The following is a 16,084-nucleotide window of genomic DNA, read 5'->3' as shown; positions in this document are numbered from 1 at the left end:
GCTTAGCTCTCTGAGGCTAAGTTGCATCATCATCAGAATGAAGGAAATCTGATAGATGATGGTGAATGACCATTGCCTCCCTCAAACTTCAAGACTGCTGATTTTATGAATCTTGGGGCCTAGCTAAGGGAAATTGGTTACCAAAGCATCAAAATTACTCTGTTAGAAGGGTGTCTCTCTTTCTAAAGCAATTACACATTATTGTCCATTTAGAAAGTATAATAAATAAACCCTGTATTTTTTATATTATAGTGGTTCAAACAATGTGGTTCTCAATAATATTTATGACTTACTAATCTGACCTACTTCTATCAGTTAGTGAAGCTCTCTATAGTAGTGATTCTCAGACAGTATAGGCAAGGGCATTTGGCAAGACACACGTCCAGGGCAGCAGAAGGGCAGTGGGGAGCTAAAATAAGAATTCCTTGGGAAATTCGTCTGAGTATAATTGAGAAAAGCCATGTGATTTTCATGGCTCTAAATGTGTACTTGGATCTCTAAACCTAAAGATAAATGTTATTTAACTAGATTAAAAGCATCAGTGCCAGACAAATAGAAACTTATTTTAAAATAGTCTTTCTCTTTGTAGGCTAGTCACTTGCATTCTTAAGTGACCAAAAACTTCCATTAAAAAAAAACAAAAAAACTTCCATTAATCCTGGCCAGCTCTTTTGAAACTTAGCTCCAGATAAAACTGGCCAAAACAGTGTAGACGGACTCAGATAAACCCACTAACACTACTGGGAAAATTCTCAAATATATACGCTATAATAATAACTTTTAAGATGTGAAGTATGTATACCTTTAATGTTTATCAACTTTATTAAGGTTTACTTTTTAACAAAAAAAGTGCACCGTGTGTGGTTCAGTATACAAATGCATAGACCCATGTAACCAGCTAACACCCCGGTCAAGATAGAGAACATTTCTGTCACTGTAGAAAGTTCTCTCCTGCCCCTTTGCAGTCAATCCCTCACTTTCATCCCCTACCCCTAGGCAGCCACTTAACTGGTTTCTGTTACCACAGCTTAGTTTTGCCTGTTCTAGAACTTTATAGAAGTGTGTAAAACATTTAATTTCAAAATGTTTTCATTCATCATCGCATCTGAACATTTTAAGCATAATAATCTTTAAAAAAAAAAAAAAAGGTTGGCAGTTAGATCTAAATTAAATATACCCTTAACATATGGCTCAGCAATTCCACTCTTTGATATACCTAAGAGAAATGAAAACTAAGACTACACAAAGACTTAATGCAAATCTTCATTGGAGCTCTATTCATGATAGTCCAGAACTGCAAAGAATCCAAATGTCCATCAATGAGTGATGGATAAACAAACGTGGCATATCCATGCAATGGAATATTAATTCAGCAAGAGAAAGGAACCAGTTCCTATTACTTAAAAAGCATGAATGAATCTAAAAAATATACTGAGTGAAAGAAGCCAGACATAAGAGAGCACATACTATGTAGTTCCATTTATATAAAATTCTTGAAAAAACAAAACTAATATATAGTAACTGGAAGCAGGTCACACGTTGCCTGGGGCTGGGAGTAGAGTGGAGAATAATTGCAAAGGAGTACAAGGGAACTCTGGGGGATGATGAAAATGTCCTATATCTTGATTATGGTGGTAGTTATACAAGTGAATTAGTTTTCTAGGGCTGTCACAGACTTGATGGCTTAAACAAAACAGAAATTTATTTTCTCACAGTTTTAGAGGCTTGAAGTCCAAGATCAAAGTGTTCTCCTGAACCCTCTCTCCTTGGCTTGCAGGTGGCCACCTTCTTGCTGTGTCCTCACATGAACTTCTGTTCATGTGCATCCCTGGTCTTTCTTTGTATATCCAAATTTCGTCGTCTTGTAAGGACACCAGTCAGATTAGGCTCGCCCTAACCACTGAAATTAGGGCCTCATTTCACCTTAATTGTCTGTTTAAAGGCCCTTTCTCCAAATATGGTCACATTCTGAGGTATCAGGGGTTAGGGCTTCAACATACGAATTTTAGGGGGACACAGTTCAGCCCATAACACATCTATACGTTTGTCAGCATTCACGGAGTACCCTTAAAATATGTTCATTTTATTATATGCATATTATAGCTCAACAAAGTTGATTTTAAAAATAATATTTCAAAAGGAGATTTCATAGTAATCTATTCAAAAAATAAGGCTATATTAGTGTAATGAGCATCAGAAGAGCCTAAAAAGAAAATATTATAAAAAGCTTCAAGCGGTTCAGAGTGTAGCATAGCTTAAACGTATAATTGACTATCTAAGCCCTGTTGGTTCTGCCTTAGTGAATGTTAAAATTAATTCAGACTGAGACCATTTTTATTTTAAAGACCTTAAGTAATATTGAATAAATATTCCTTTTCTTAAGCTTTTCATATCAGACTCTAAGGCAAGTGCTGTCTACAGTATTGGCAGAGAAAGAGTTTTTCCAAAGAAACCATCCAAATGAGATTTAAAGTCCAATATAAAAACAATTAAGAAATATGAGATTGGTTTATGTGGCTCCAAGACTAGAAATAAGAATCCAAAATTCATGTTTCAGGATATTGTTCATTTCCAATACTTTGTCTTTCCACTAAAACTATAAGTGAAGATCAACTTTATAAGTTCTCCTACTTAAGTATATTTATTAGCCGTTGTTTCTATCAGTCTCAAATTGTGGTATATACTGAAATGTCAAGTGCTATTATAAAGTTAACCAGATTGCATTAGGAAAAAAAAGCCCAATACTTTTGTTTTATCTGTTATTTTTTAGTATTTTTAATATTGGAATTTTTGGCCACCTTAGAAATCCTCCCCTCTTGACCTGCATATATTGCTGGTGGGAATGTACATCAGAAATATCTTTCTGGAGTTCAGTTCGGCAGTATCTTACCAAAAATATTCTTGGTGTATATCATTTATCCAGAAATTTCATTTCTAGGAATTCTAAGGACACAGAGCATGCCAAATTATTATTATATATTGAAATATTAGCAAAAAAATTTAACCTAAATTTTCAGTGATAGGGGTTTGGTTAAATTATAATATATCATAATTGAAATACAGTACAACTATTAAAATGATGTAAAAGAACTAAGTGACATGGGAAAATGTTCACAATATACCGTTAAATGAAAGGAGAAAGTTACCAAACAGTATGATCTATTATCCCAAATGAGAAAAGATTTACAGATATACACTATGATTTGTAGCGTCTTTTTTCTGAATGGTAAGATTATAGATGGCTGTTTTCTTCTTTGTGCCTTTTTGTGTTTCCTAACTGTTCTTCAGGGAGCATATGTTACAGAGTATGTGTGTCTTTTTAAAGTTGGGTCATTCTAGAAGGAAATTTCCTCCCATATAACAAATAAATTTCCATTTCTTTATGATCACATTTTCTCTTATTTTATAATTGACGTAATTGTGTGTTATACAAAGCTGTAAATGTCTAGAAATGACCCAGGACCTTTCCTGGCAACTGTGATCGCTGAGCTGGTCTGTGTGTAGCTAAACTAGAAATATTAGATGTCTTAAGTCTTAATGATCTGTAACAAGATATACCATGAGTACACAAGGGAAGTGTAATAACACAAAGCTTAGATAAGAAGCAACTTAATAAGGAAGAGTAAGGAAGGAAAAAGGTGTTCTTTGGTATTAGAGTAGTAGCCAGGAAAGTTACTCTTGATGACATTTTTGTTACCGTGACTTCCTCATTACCCTACTCTATTTTTAATCCTCTTAGTATGTTTGTACTACTGAAAGGAGCCACTAAGGAGCAGTCTTTTAAGATTGGTCAGGAAATTGCTGAAGCGGTAACTGCTACCAACCCTAAACCAGTGAAATTGAAGTTTGAAAAGGTAAGAGAAATGTAATACTAATAATCACATCTGAAATACACATACCTTCTAGAGATTTCTGACTTGCTCGATACATTTTGAGAATTAGTAACACTGTATGGGTCTATAAAAGTGTTAAATTTAAAATATTTTCCCATAATTTTCTCCATTTTTTTAGTAATGTCTTTATATAAATGATTGTTCCAGTTAACTATTGCTGTGTAACAGACCACCCCAAACTTAATGGTGTAAAACAACCACCGAGTTATTATGCTTTCAGATTTTATGGGTCAGGAATTAAGAAAGGGTACAGCAGGATGGCATGTTTCTGCTCCACAATGTCTAGGTCCTCAGCTCGGAAAACTTAAAGGCCAGAGGTGACCCAACTGACAGCTCAGGGCTGAAATCGCCTCGGGCTTGTTCACTCTCATGTCTGGGGGTTGATACTGGCTGCTGTTTGGGACATCAGCTCAGGCCGTCAGCTGCACCACCTACTCTTGGCCTTTCCCTGAGGCTACTTGTTCTTCTTTATAACTTGATGGCTGAATTCTAGGAGTGAACATCCCAAAGAGAAACAGATGAAAGCTGTTTTGCTTTTTATGATCTAGTCTCAAAGTCACACAGCGTCATAACCTATCTAGATTTAAGAGGGAACACAGACCCCTCCCCCCGAATCTCTTAATGGGAAGAATGTCAGTCACATTGTAAGAAGACTAAGTGGGATGGGAGATATTAGTTCTTTGGAAAATCTAGTCTGCCACAAGGATCTTTGACTATTTTCATTTTACTTTAGGTATCAAATTTGTATTTAGTTCTTTCTATGTAAAAGATACTGAGCTAGGAGAGGTATGGAATGCAAAGAAGCATGAAACACAGTCCTGCCCTCTAAGAGCCGGTAATCTAAAAGGAAAGATTAGAAATGTATATAAGTGATCTCTTTTATTGTAAACTTACGGAAGTCTCATGAGAGCTGTCTGCCTAAGCACTGTAAGAGCACAAAGAAAGGGAGGTATGATGTCCTCCTGGGCTGGATGGGGAGACTCCATGTAGGAGGTCGTATTGCACCGTGTCTCAGAAAATGGTTAGAATTTCACTAGGCACCATGGAGCTGCAATTCTGCATGGAAGAAAATGGCACGTAGAAGGATATGGAGGTGGAAAAGCACAGTATGGGAATACAGAGTAGCAGGAAAGAAATCTGGAAAAATAAATTTAAGACCAGATAGTAGAGTGTCTTGAATGCCAAGCTAGAGTGTTTAAACTTTATTCAGGCAAGTTTATCACACAAGAGCATGACATGGTCAGAGCTGTTGGGCGAGTGGCATATGAGACAGATTGGGAAGAGGAGAATCTCAAGACAGGATGCTTCTTGCAACCTGAATAGTCTTGAACTAGTGAAAAATAACAAAAGAACAGTTCATGAGCTGTTGAGAAAGAAGTATGGGCAGGAGTTATAAGTGATTGATTTAGCAGAACAGATGTGGAGAGGAAGAAAGAGGGAGAAAAGAATCAAGGGTGGCTCCCAATGTTTATCGTGTACCTACTCTGAGGTGAGGATTGTGCTAGAAGAGATTCAAAGAGGACTTAAATATGGTATCTGCCCTAAAGAGCATTCTATTTGGGGGAGAGAGAGGAGAGAAAAATTAGAAAACAGAGTGAGCATGGATGCTATTCTAGAGGTATGTGTATGGTACTGTGGACAGCTGGCAAAGTGAAGAGCGTAATTTGCTTGGAAAATAACACCAGACATGAAGATTTACCTGAAGTAGATGACAGACCTAAACATAAAAGCAAAAACTACAGAACTTCTCAAAGAAAACAAACGTATGTTAAGAATTGTGATGCAGGGCCAGCCCAGTGATGTAGTGCTTAGATTCACACACTCTGCTTCAGCGGCCTGGCGTTTGCAGGTTAGGATCCCAGGCAGAGACCTACACACTGCTCATCAAGCCATGCTGTGGAGGCATCTCACATACAAAATAGCGGGAGATTGGCACAGAGGTTAGCTCAGCAACAATCTTCCTTGAGCCAGACTAGGATTGGCAACAGATGTTAGCTCAGGGCCAGTCTTCCTCACCAAAAAAAAGAAGAAGAAGAAGAATTGTGATGCATATGTTCATGATGAATATTGGTCTGTAGTTTTTTTTTTTTCCTTACATTGCGTTCTTCTGATTTGGGGACAGAAAAAAGGCTGGCCTTGTAAAATGAGTTGGAAGGGTTCCCTCTTCTATTTTCTGAAAGAAAAAGTGTGTACAGTTATTTCTTTCTTAAATGATTGATAGAATTCACCAGTGAAGCCATCTGGTCCTGAAATTTTCTTTGGGGTTAGGGAGAAATTTTTAATTACAGATTAAACATCCTTAATATATATTGAATTATTCACATTTTCCTCCCATGTTTTGATAACTTGTGTTGGCAAAGAATTTGTTCATTTCTCCTAAGTTGTCACATTTATTGGCATGAATTATTTTTAGTTCCTTGTTATGATTTTGATATCTGTAAGATCTTTAGTGACAGCCCTCCTTTCACTTTTGATGTTGATAATTTATGGGGTTTTTTCCTTTGATCATTCTAGTTTGAGGTTTATCTGTTTATTGAAGTTTTTGAAGAACCATTTTATTAATTTTCACTATTTATTATTTCCTTCCTTATACTTACTTTGGGTTTTAGTTTGCTTTTCTTGTCCTCTTAATTTAGAAGCTTGAATCATTAATTTTAAACAAATATTTTTTAATATAAGCATTTAAAGATATAAATTTCCCTCTAAATACTACTTTAGCTTCAAATGTTGATAGCTTGTGTTTTCATTATTACTCATTTGTTTCAATGATGATGACCTGTAGATTATTTAGAAGGGTGTTGTTTAAATTCCAAATATTTAAGGATATTCTAGAAATTGTTTTGTTATTATTTCTAATTTAATTCCATTGCAGTCAGAGAACATACTCTGTATGATTTCGATGCTTTTAAGTTTATTGTAATTTGTTGTTTGGTCCAGCGTATGGTCTATCTTAGTGAATGTTCCCATGTGATGTTGAAGAGCCTCATGTATGCTGGTTGTTGGGTGGAATGTTCTATAAATGTCACTTAGGTTAAGTTAATTGACAATGTTGTTGAAGCCTTCTGTATCCTTAGTGATTTTCCATCAGTTTCTAAGAGAGAAGTGGCTCAAGTCTGCAAGTATAATCATTTGCCTGTTTCTTCCTTTTAGTTCTGTCAGTTTCTATTTCATACATTTTGAATTTTTCTTATTAGGTGCATACACTTTTAGGATTATGTATCTTCTTGATGAATTTATATGTTATTTTTGATAATATTCCTTGTCTTGAAATCTATTTTTTCTAATATTATTATATTGCCACTCAGCTTTGTTTTGATTCATGTTAGCATGTCTGTCTTTTTCTGGGTTTTATTTTTAACCTTTCTTTTTTTTTTTTTAAAGATTTTATTTTATTTTATTTTATTTTATTTGAGGAAGATTAGCCCTGAGCTAACTGCTGCCAATCCTCCTCTTTTCGCTGAAGAAGACTGGCCCTGAGCTAACATCCGTGCCCATCTTCCTCTACTTTATATGTAGGACACCTACCACAGCATGGCGTGCCATGCGGTGCCATGTCCACACCCAGGATCCAAACCAGCGAACCCTGGGCCACCGAGAAGCGAAACATGCGAACTTAACCACTGCGCCACTGGGCCGGCCCCTATTTTTAACCTTTCTATGTCCTTATGTTTAAAGTGGATTTCTGGTAGATAGCTTATCACTGAGTCTCATTTTTTGATTAGATCCAACCTGATTATGTCTGCCTTTTTTTTTTTCCTGAAGATTGCCACCTGAACTAACATCTGTTGTCAGTCTTTCTTCTTCTTCTTCTCCTTCTTCTTCTTCTCCTTCTTCTTCTTCTCCTTCTTCTTCTTCTCCTCCTTCTTCTTCTTCTCCTTCTTCTTCTTCTCCTTCTTCTTCTTCTCCTTCTTCTTCTTCTCCTCCTTCTTTCTCCTCCTCCTCCTCCTCCTCCTCCTCCTCGCCCCCCCCAACGTCCCCCAGTACATAGTTGTATATTCTAGCTATAGTTCCTTCTGGTCATGCCGTATGGGATGCCACCTCAGCATGGCTTGATGGGTAGTGCCATGTCCACACCCAGGATTCAAATCAGTGAAACCCTGGGCCACCGAAGCAGAGCATGTGAACTTAACCACTCTGCCACCGGGCCAGCCCCTATGTCTGCCTTTTAATTGGCATGTTTAAACCATTTACATTTAATGCGATTATTGATAAAGCTTGAGGGCAGAGGAAAGGACCAACTTGGTAACATTAAAAAGGGTGGGGGCACACACCCATTGATCCAGGAATTCCTCTTCAAGGAATTTATCCTACGGATTAATCCATGCAAGGTTGTTTACTAGAACACTGTTTGTAATTCCAAAAGATTGGAAACATCCTAAATGATCGTAGTAGGTAACTGGTTATATAAATTAGGATACCCTCACATAATGGATGACTGTGTAGCTACAAAACAAAATGATGGATGGAATGCTCTCCAAGATAAATTATTAAGTGAAATAAGCAAAGTGCAGAATGATGTATATGGTAAGCTACTGTTATGTGTATAAGTACATGTGTTTGCATGGAATATCTCTGGAAGGATAGACAGGAAATCAATAACAAAGGATGCCTCTAGGGTAGGGAAAGTAGAGGCTGGAGAACTAGGACTTTTCATTTTATCTTCTCTTATAACGCTTTAATTTCGTACCATGTGTAGGTGTTACTAAAGTAATTTTTTCATTGTTTAAAAAGATAGATGATTGTTGATTTTTGAGAGAGAAGTGTCAGTTGAGGACAGAGCAAAATTGATAGTGCAAGTAAAGGAGTGAGTGAGTGAGTGGTAGGGAAGTAAAGACAACTCATTTTGTGTATTCTCATGAATTGTGAATTTGTTGTATCATGAATTTTTTGGGCCCTAAGCCATATTTAGAATTCTTTTCTTTTTCTCTTTCTTTCTTTTTTTTTTGTAATTGACATTTGGTTAAGAGAGAAAAAGACATAAAAATAATACATTCGTGGTAGGGAAAAAGTGGTTATTGAAAGGCATTTTGTTAATTTCATCACAGGTATATTTGCCCTGTGTCTTACAAACAAAAAAGAGGTATGTGGGTTACATGTATGAAACACTGGATCAAAAGGACCCAGTATTTGATGCAAAAGGAATAGAAACAGTCAGAAGAGATTCCTGCCCTGCTGTTTCTAAGGTAAGTTTTATCTATCTTATTTTCATCTTTAAGAAATAAATGGTTAAAGAAGCTGGTGAAAATCCTTAAGCACACATCTAGGTAGAGGAGCTGTAGCCTATATGACCGTATAACTCTAAGAGGAACTATATGATTTTTGAGAATTTCATTTCTAATGAAAAATTTAGTCAGTAGTTACTGACTTCTTCCCATACCTTCCTTCTATCACAATCGCTAAAAACAGTATGTGCACGTGAAAGAATTTCCTGCCTGATCACCTGGAGATGATAATACATGCTATCATATGACAACACCCAAAAGCTAGGGAGCAAGATAAAAAAGAGGAACTGGCAACAGAGGCATTTCATAAGTAATATAATCCAGCCTAGATTAGCTGAAATTTTCTTTACTTCAGTTATCAAATACAAGTTAGGAAGATTTCTAAACAATGGTACTATAAATTACCTAAATTTCTCAACCATAGTAATTTTAACCATAGTATTTTATATTTTTTCTTTACTCAAGTCCAAATTCCTTCTATTAACAAACCAAGAGTAAGTGGTATAAGTGGAATAGCACTCTACAAACTGAGTTTTATGAGAGCATTAGACAACAGTCCACCTATTATGTCAATATAGATATAATGTGTGAATCTGAGATATTGTTTAATACTAGTTTCTGGAAGAGATATCATCCAGTGCATTCTTTCTTTGAGGGCAGAATTGTACTTGGGCTAAATTAGCAAACTTGTTTTGTAAATATGTATGGGTTCCAGTACTCAGAATAAGATACAGAACTTTCACCTGGAACTAATTTAAGTTCAATCCACTACGTAAACCCATTGCATGTCAGTCATTTCCTAATAGAAATATTTCTAGTACAGAAACTTGTCACAATTAGTATATATTTATTGACACAGAAAACTGATTTTGACTTCACTGCTTGGTGATATTTAAACTTCTCTCTGTCCACCTCAATCAGGTCCTTTCTATAACAGGGTAGATAAAAACAATACATGAAATCATGTCTGGCTTCTTGTGCCTACAGTGCTTTTGGCTATTTAAGAAAATGTAAATGTTTCATGTTGCTCATCACATAGCAAGTATTTCATCGCCTGTCATCCCAATCTCATTTTCCTCAAACTGCATGATATTCTACTTTTAGAAATAGCAAGCTATAAAGTCTCAAATATTTTCCCATTTCTAATAATTTTTATTATTCAATCATTGTAAATAGCAGGTTGTTAAGGCAGATCAACAAGTTACCCAGTAGTTATATAATTGAAAGTATAACAATAATGAGGAAATATACTAGGAGATGTCTTATCTTTGTGAGGTTATCCCTTCTTTTTTCTTTTTTTAAGATACTTGAGCGTTCTCTAAAGCTGCTATTTGAAACAAGAGATATAAGTTTAATTAAACAGTATGTTCAACGACAATGTATGAAGCTTCTGGAAGGAAAGGCCAGCATACAAGATTTTATCTTTGCCAAGGAATACAGAGGAAGTTTCTCTTATAAACCTGGAGTTTGTGTGCCATCCCTTGAACTTACAAGGTAATGATGCTCACAACAGCACAACTCTCAATACCTAGCAAATGTAGTCCTGGGATTCTGAACACTTTGGAGTAGTGGACACCTACTCCAAGTGGATGGAAGGACACCTAGTCAACAGGCACAGACACAGAGCTGTTTCTTCACCTGCCCACATGAAGCCTCACTAAAGGTGAATGGTGCTCCCCATGGAAGCTCTGAAGAGGAAGAAGGAGCTCCTCTTCTGGGCTTCCCTTGGGAAACTAAATTCAGTGAAATTGTAATCGGTGTAGAGCTTGAATCTTTTGTTTTTGTCACATCAAAATCACTTCATAGTTCTTAATATTAATCTACTAAAGCATTTTGATGGTTGTGGTTGTTAGTGCTGTCGAGTGGATTTCAACTCATAACAACCCTGTGTTCAGCAGAACGGAACCCTGCCTGGTCTTTTTGTGTCATCCTCTTACCTTCTATGTCAGACAGTGCTCCGCTGCTATTCATAGGGTTCTCATGGCCAATTTTTTGGAAGTGGGTGATCAGGTCCTTCTTAGTCTGCCTTAGTCTGGAAGCTCCACTGAAACTTGTCCACCATGGGTGACCCTGCTGGTATTTGAAATACCAGTGGCATAGCTTTCAGCATCACAACAACACGCAGACACCACAGTATGACAACCAACAGAGGGTGGTATGGTTCCCTGATTGGGAAATGAACCCAGGCCGTGGTAGTGAGAGCACCAAATGTCAACCACTAGACCACCAGGGCTGGCTGCGTAGATGGTACCATTCTGGAGTCTCATTATTTAATCAGCTAAATATTCTCTTATCTTTCAGTGTTAGATTTATGATAGTTCTTACCCTTAGAGGATAGAAAACATTTTAAGCTAGCTGATATCTGCCAACTCATATTGTTTTCCAGGTAGCAATGATTCAGAGTAAGTTTTAAACTCTTAGAGGATATCCCCTTGGTGCCAACTACGTGAAGTGTATATAGTTCTGAAAAAAAGTTGTAACTCTAACTTGAAGGTACCCCTTGTAGACTTCTCATACTTTCATTACTGTTTAATTCTCATGTAATTTTCTGGAAAGATGCCTTCCATGACAGTCTTTGCGTATTTTATTTACATTTAAATAGGAAAATGGTTGCTTATGACCGGCGCTCTGAGCCTCGAGTTGGGGAGCGAGTGCCATACGTCATCATTTATGGGACCCCTGGAGTACCACTTATCCAGCTGGTAAGGCGTCCTGTGGAAGTCCTGCAGGACCCAACCCTGAGACTGAATGCCACCTACTATATCACCAAGCAAATCCTTCCACCCCTGGCAAGAATCTTCTCACTTATTGGAATTGATGTTTTCAACTGGTATCATGAATTACCAAGGGTAAGCCTACTAAATAGTACCCGTTCTATGACTGTAGAAAGACTTGGCTTAAAATTTCCAGTGGAGCTAAAGATTTTATTTATGTGCTATAAGAAGCAAAGCAGATGCTCGTCATCTTAAACTGGCTAAGGTGCCACACTCCTCCAGTTTCCTAAAAGAAACTTTTAAGTTTTCTAGACACCTTCCCAGCTGCTGTCAGACTGACCAAATTATAGAATACTAAAATAAATCCCACAACTATTCAGTGGTAAACACTTAGCTACAAAATAACTCAGAATAAACCAGCTAATAAAAAACAAATGGAGAGCAAAAATTCCTTCGATATGGGTGTCTAAGAAATGTATAAGATGTAGTATCTGGACATAGACCTGAGGAAACCAGACTAAAAAAATAATGTTAAAATAGGATTATAGTAAAGGAAAAGATGCAGTGTGGAATCTTAGCAAAGGGAGTTTCACTTGAACTCTTCTTTCTTAGTTTTTTCAGTAGAAGTCTGAAGGAGCGATGTATGATTCTGTAATAATCAGGGATAGATTACTCTAGGAGAGTAGTAGTTTTTTGGGAGTTTTGTTTTGAGGAAGATTAGCCCTGAGCTAACATCCATGCCCATCTTCCTCTACTTTATATGTGGGACGCCTGCCACAGCATGGCTTGGTAAGCAGTGAGTAGGTCCGCACCACGGATCTGAACCAGTGAACCCTGGGCCGCCAAAGCGGAACGTGCGCACTTAACTGCTGTGCCACCAGGCTGGCCTGAGAGTAGTAGTTTTTTATCTACTGTTTAGAATTAGATCTGCTCAGTCATTTGCTGTTATCTCAGACTATGAAAGGCTGATGGTATTCAGGCAAACTGATAAAAGTTGATGCTTAAATTATTTTTACTTTCTCAGTATGACCTCAAGGAAAAGAATAAGCTAGGAAACTGGTTGAAGCTGTGCTCCAGAGAATCTGTGCTGGCTGACCTCTCTAGTGCTGTACCCTGGCTCTACACCAGAAAGCTCTTACTATTTTTTATTTCGTCACCAGTAAGAAAAACCAATGGCATTTATAAGAGGTTGACCTAATAACTTTTATGCAAAGTGATTTATAAGACACCAGGAGAATATGCCAAGGGTATAATAATATGATAATGTTATGTCAAAGTAAAAAGAGTCCCAGAAGACAGATCTCTGAGACCAGTATTAGCTTCAAATGAAGAACGCTTGGGTGACTTATATCTAATGACATTTGAAATGCTCCAGGTTTACTTTTGCTTGAATTTTGCACCCTACTGCCTAACAAGTTATTTTTAACCTTCCATTTGCCTTGTTTCCATGGCTCAAATTGTGCAGCCTTAAACAGTATCCACACTTAACTGGATTTCTTCTTTTGTCCTCTCTGCTCTCCATTGCCCTGTAGGATCTCACACATCTATGTATCTCAGCCCGAAAACTGAGCCATAGGAGACTATCTTTTCTTCCAAAAGAAAAAAACAATATGTCTGATGATACTGAGATGTAAGCTCTGTGAAAGGAAGGTCTTTATTCATTTCTGTGGCTGCCTTCTCTAGAGCAGTGCCTGACACCTAGAAGCTACTCAATATTTGTTGAACGAGTGAAATAATGCCTTAGTAAACCTGTAATTAGCAGGAGAATAGCAGCTCTGTTGTGAAGCTGGCCCAGACTTCTGAATTGATGTTTTTATAGATCCAGAAAGCCACTAGCTCCTCTCGAAGTGAACCTGGAGGGCGGAAAAGCACTATTTCACAATATTTCACTACCTTACGCTGTCCTGTGTGTGATGACCTGACTCAGCACGGCATCTGTAATAAATGTCGGAGCCAACCTCAGCATGTTGCAGTGATCCTCAACCAAGAGATTCGAGAGCTGGAACGTAAACAGGAGCAGCTTGTAAAGGTATGACCTTGTTCAAGAGACCCAGAATCCCAAGCAGCCTAATTCTTTGGGGAAATGTCATCAATTCTTGAGGTATACAGTATGAGATACAAAAGTGGTGTGAAAAATGGAGTACGAATTCTGAGTTAATAAACTTCTTAAAATATCATAATTGAATTAGGATATTAAAAATGGCTTAATTTGTTTTATAATTTATATTTTGGTTTTTATGAAATAGTATTGTATATAGTATTGTATATAGCATTGTATTGTGTTTGTTAAATCCCAGAACTACAACATCCATACACCCAATTTCTTTTATAATAATATTAAAAATAGAGAAAGAAGAGTACCAGTTGCTATATCTGCCATATCTACTCACCATTCCCATAAAAATCTGGTTGTCCTAGAGAATTGCTAGTAAACTTGGAAGGTTCTCAATTCTGAGAGTCCAGATAGAAAATTAACAGTTAACATGATTAAGTCTACTATATGCCAGAGATTATTGTAGGCCCTCTCACAGGTTAGTAAACTGACACAGGGGTTGAGGAATTGGCCCCATGTCACACTGCTAATAAGTGGCTGAGCTAGATAAAGACCTAAAATGCAGAGATGGTTTTTCAAATGCAGGAATTCTAGCAGAAATAAACAACAGAAATCTCTTGAAATAAGTTGGAAAATGAAATCTCAAGAAAAAAATTATCATAACACATTTTTTAAAAAACAAAGTATATTTCTTAAAGGAATGATTATATCTTATACCATCATATTTCAAGTTACTTTTTTTTTTTTGAGGAAGATTAGCCCTGAGCTAACATCCGCCACCAGTCCTCTTTTTGCTGAGGAAGATTGGTCCTGAGGAACATCTGTGCCCATCTTCCTCCATTTTTCATATGTGGGACACCTGCCACAGCGTGGCTTGATAAGCAGTGCGTAGATCTGCGCCCAGGTTTCCCAACTAGCCAACCCGGGGCTGCCAAAGCCGACCGCGTGAACTTAACCACTGCACCACCAGGCTGGCTACTCAAGTTACATTTTTAACTTCAGGCTAGAGAAGAACAATTTTGAGGTGGAGTTTGTTTTGTTGTGTTTTGTCTTCTTTTAGAAGAGCAGTATATAAAGTAATTGAAATGTTTTAAAACCAACAAATAATTGAGAGGCAGTGTGATTTTGTGGAAAATGAAACATGCTGATAGGAAATCAGGATTCTGGTCTGGACTTCCTAATAACGGCCATGTCCCTTGGCCTCAGTTTTATCAGAATGCAAATGGTGACCTGATGCTGTTTCATAGGTTCCATCAGCTGTAACCTTGTAAATTCGTTATACAGTCATTCCTAGCAGCTCATCAGCTCACAGGCCTCATGTAACCCAGCCAGCAGTAGGTAAAGGCCAGTCTCTGCACCTTGTCCTCAAGGTAAGAAGCTTTTGAACCAAGACATAGTATCAAGCTTTTGAACCAAGACATAGTATCAATCCACAGCCTCTTAGTAGGAGAACTTAGCTGCCCTGCAGGTGACCAGGGAGAGAAACCGTCTCTTAGGAGACTAGGCTCTTAAGAATTTGAATGATTATAGAAAGGTGATTAAGGACTGGTAAAGTATAGACTGCTTCCTCTGCACCATTCTAGCTGCTCAATTTGTACTGGCAGAAAATGCTTTACTTTTAGAGAGGATAGCCAGTCAACCAGAAACAGATCTCATTAAGGATGGTGGGATCTAAAAGGTATGATGATTCTGATGCAACCACAGAAGCCTAGCTTGTCGAAATGATAGGTTGACTTTTCCCTCTCCCCTTCCATCTCCTAAAGAATTCTTAAATACCCTCATCTTTCTCCTTCCCTTCTGTGGCCATCCTAGTCCAAACCACCATTCTGTCTCCCCTAAACTCCTGCGGCAGCCTCCTGCCCTGAGCCCCTGCCATCCTAGCCATTCTCAACGCTGTAGCTAGAACAATCTTTTAAAAGTACAAATCCGGTGTTCTCACTCTCTCATAAAATTCAAACTCCTTAGCATGCTTTATAAGTCTTTCTCCATTCTGGCCCCTGCCTGCCACCTCTCTGTCACCGTTTCTTGCCCTTTTCCCTGTCACACTCTATCATCCAACCATGAACTTCTTTCAGGCTGTGATGCCCCTTAGTCCGTCCCGCGTCCTGGCCTTTAGACACCCTGTTCCCTCTCCCTGGAATGTTGCCCTCTGCCCCGGCTAATCATCATCTGAGAGGAATCAGCTTCACCCCCAGGCCAGGG

The 16,084-nt window shown here is 37.7% G+C and overlaps 1 protein-coding gene across 8 annotated transcripts in view; it reads left to right on the top strand.

The window, feature by feature from the left end:
- The window catches only part of REV3L (REV3 like, DNA directed polymerase zeta catalytic subunit), a 172,507-nt gene that overhangs the window by 152,204 nt on the left and 4,219 nt on the right, over nucleotides 1-16,084 (top strand). For all 8 annotated transcript variants that reach the window (XR_011497869.1, XM_070496645.1, XM_070496644.1 and 5 more), the window contains 5 exons: nucleotides 3,740-3,854; nucleotides 8,939-9,076; nucleotides 10,419-10,609; nucleotides 11,718-11,964; nucleotides 13,649-13,858. Coding sequence is in view for 7 of the 8 variants with exons in the window: in XM_070496645.1 (XP_070352746.1) it covers nucleotides 3,740-3,854; nucleotides 8,939-9,076; nucleotides 10,419-10,609; nucleotides 11,718-11,964; nucleotides 13,649-13,858 (901 nt within the window). In the remaining variant the exon portion in view is untranslated. The remainder of the gene's footprint in view (nucleotides 1-3,739; nucleotides 3,855-8,938; nucleotides 9,077-10,418; nucleotides 10,610-11,717; nucleotides 11,965-13,648; nucleotides 13,859-16,084) is intronic.

This window comes from Equus asinus, chromosome 24 (genome assembly GCF_041296235.1).
Source record: "Equus asinus isolate D_3611 breed Donkey chromosome 24, EquAss-T2T_v2, whole genome shotgun sequence".
Taxonomy (NCBI): Eukaryota; Metazoa; Chordata; class Mammalia; order Perissodactyla; family Equidae; genus Equus; species Equus asinus.
Note: the sequence above shows the minus strand (reverse complement) of the source record. Positions and strands in the feature narration are given on the sequence as shown.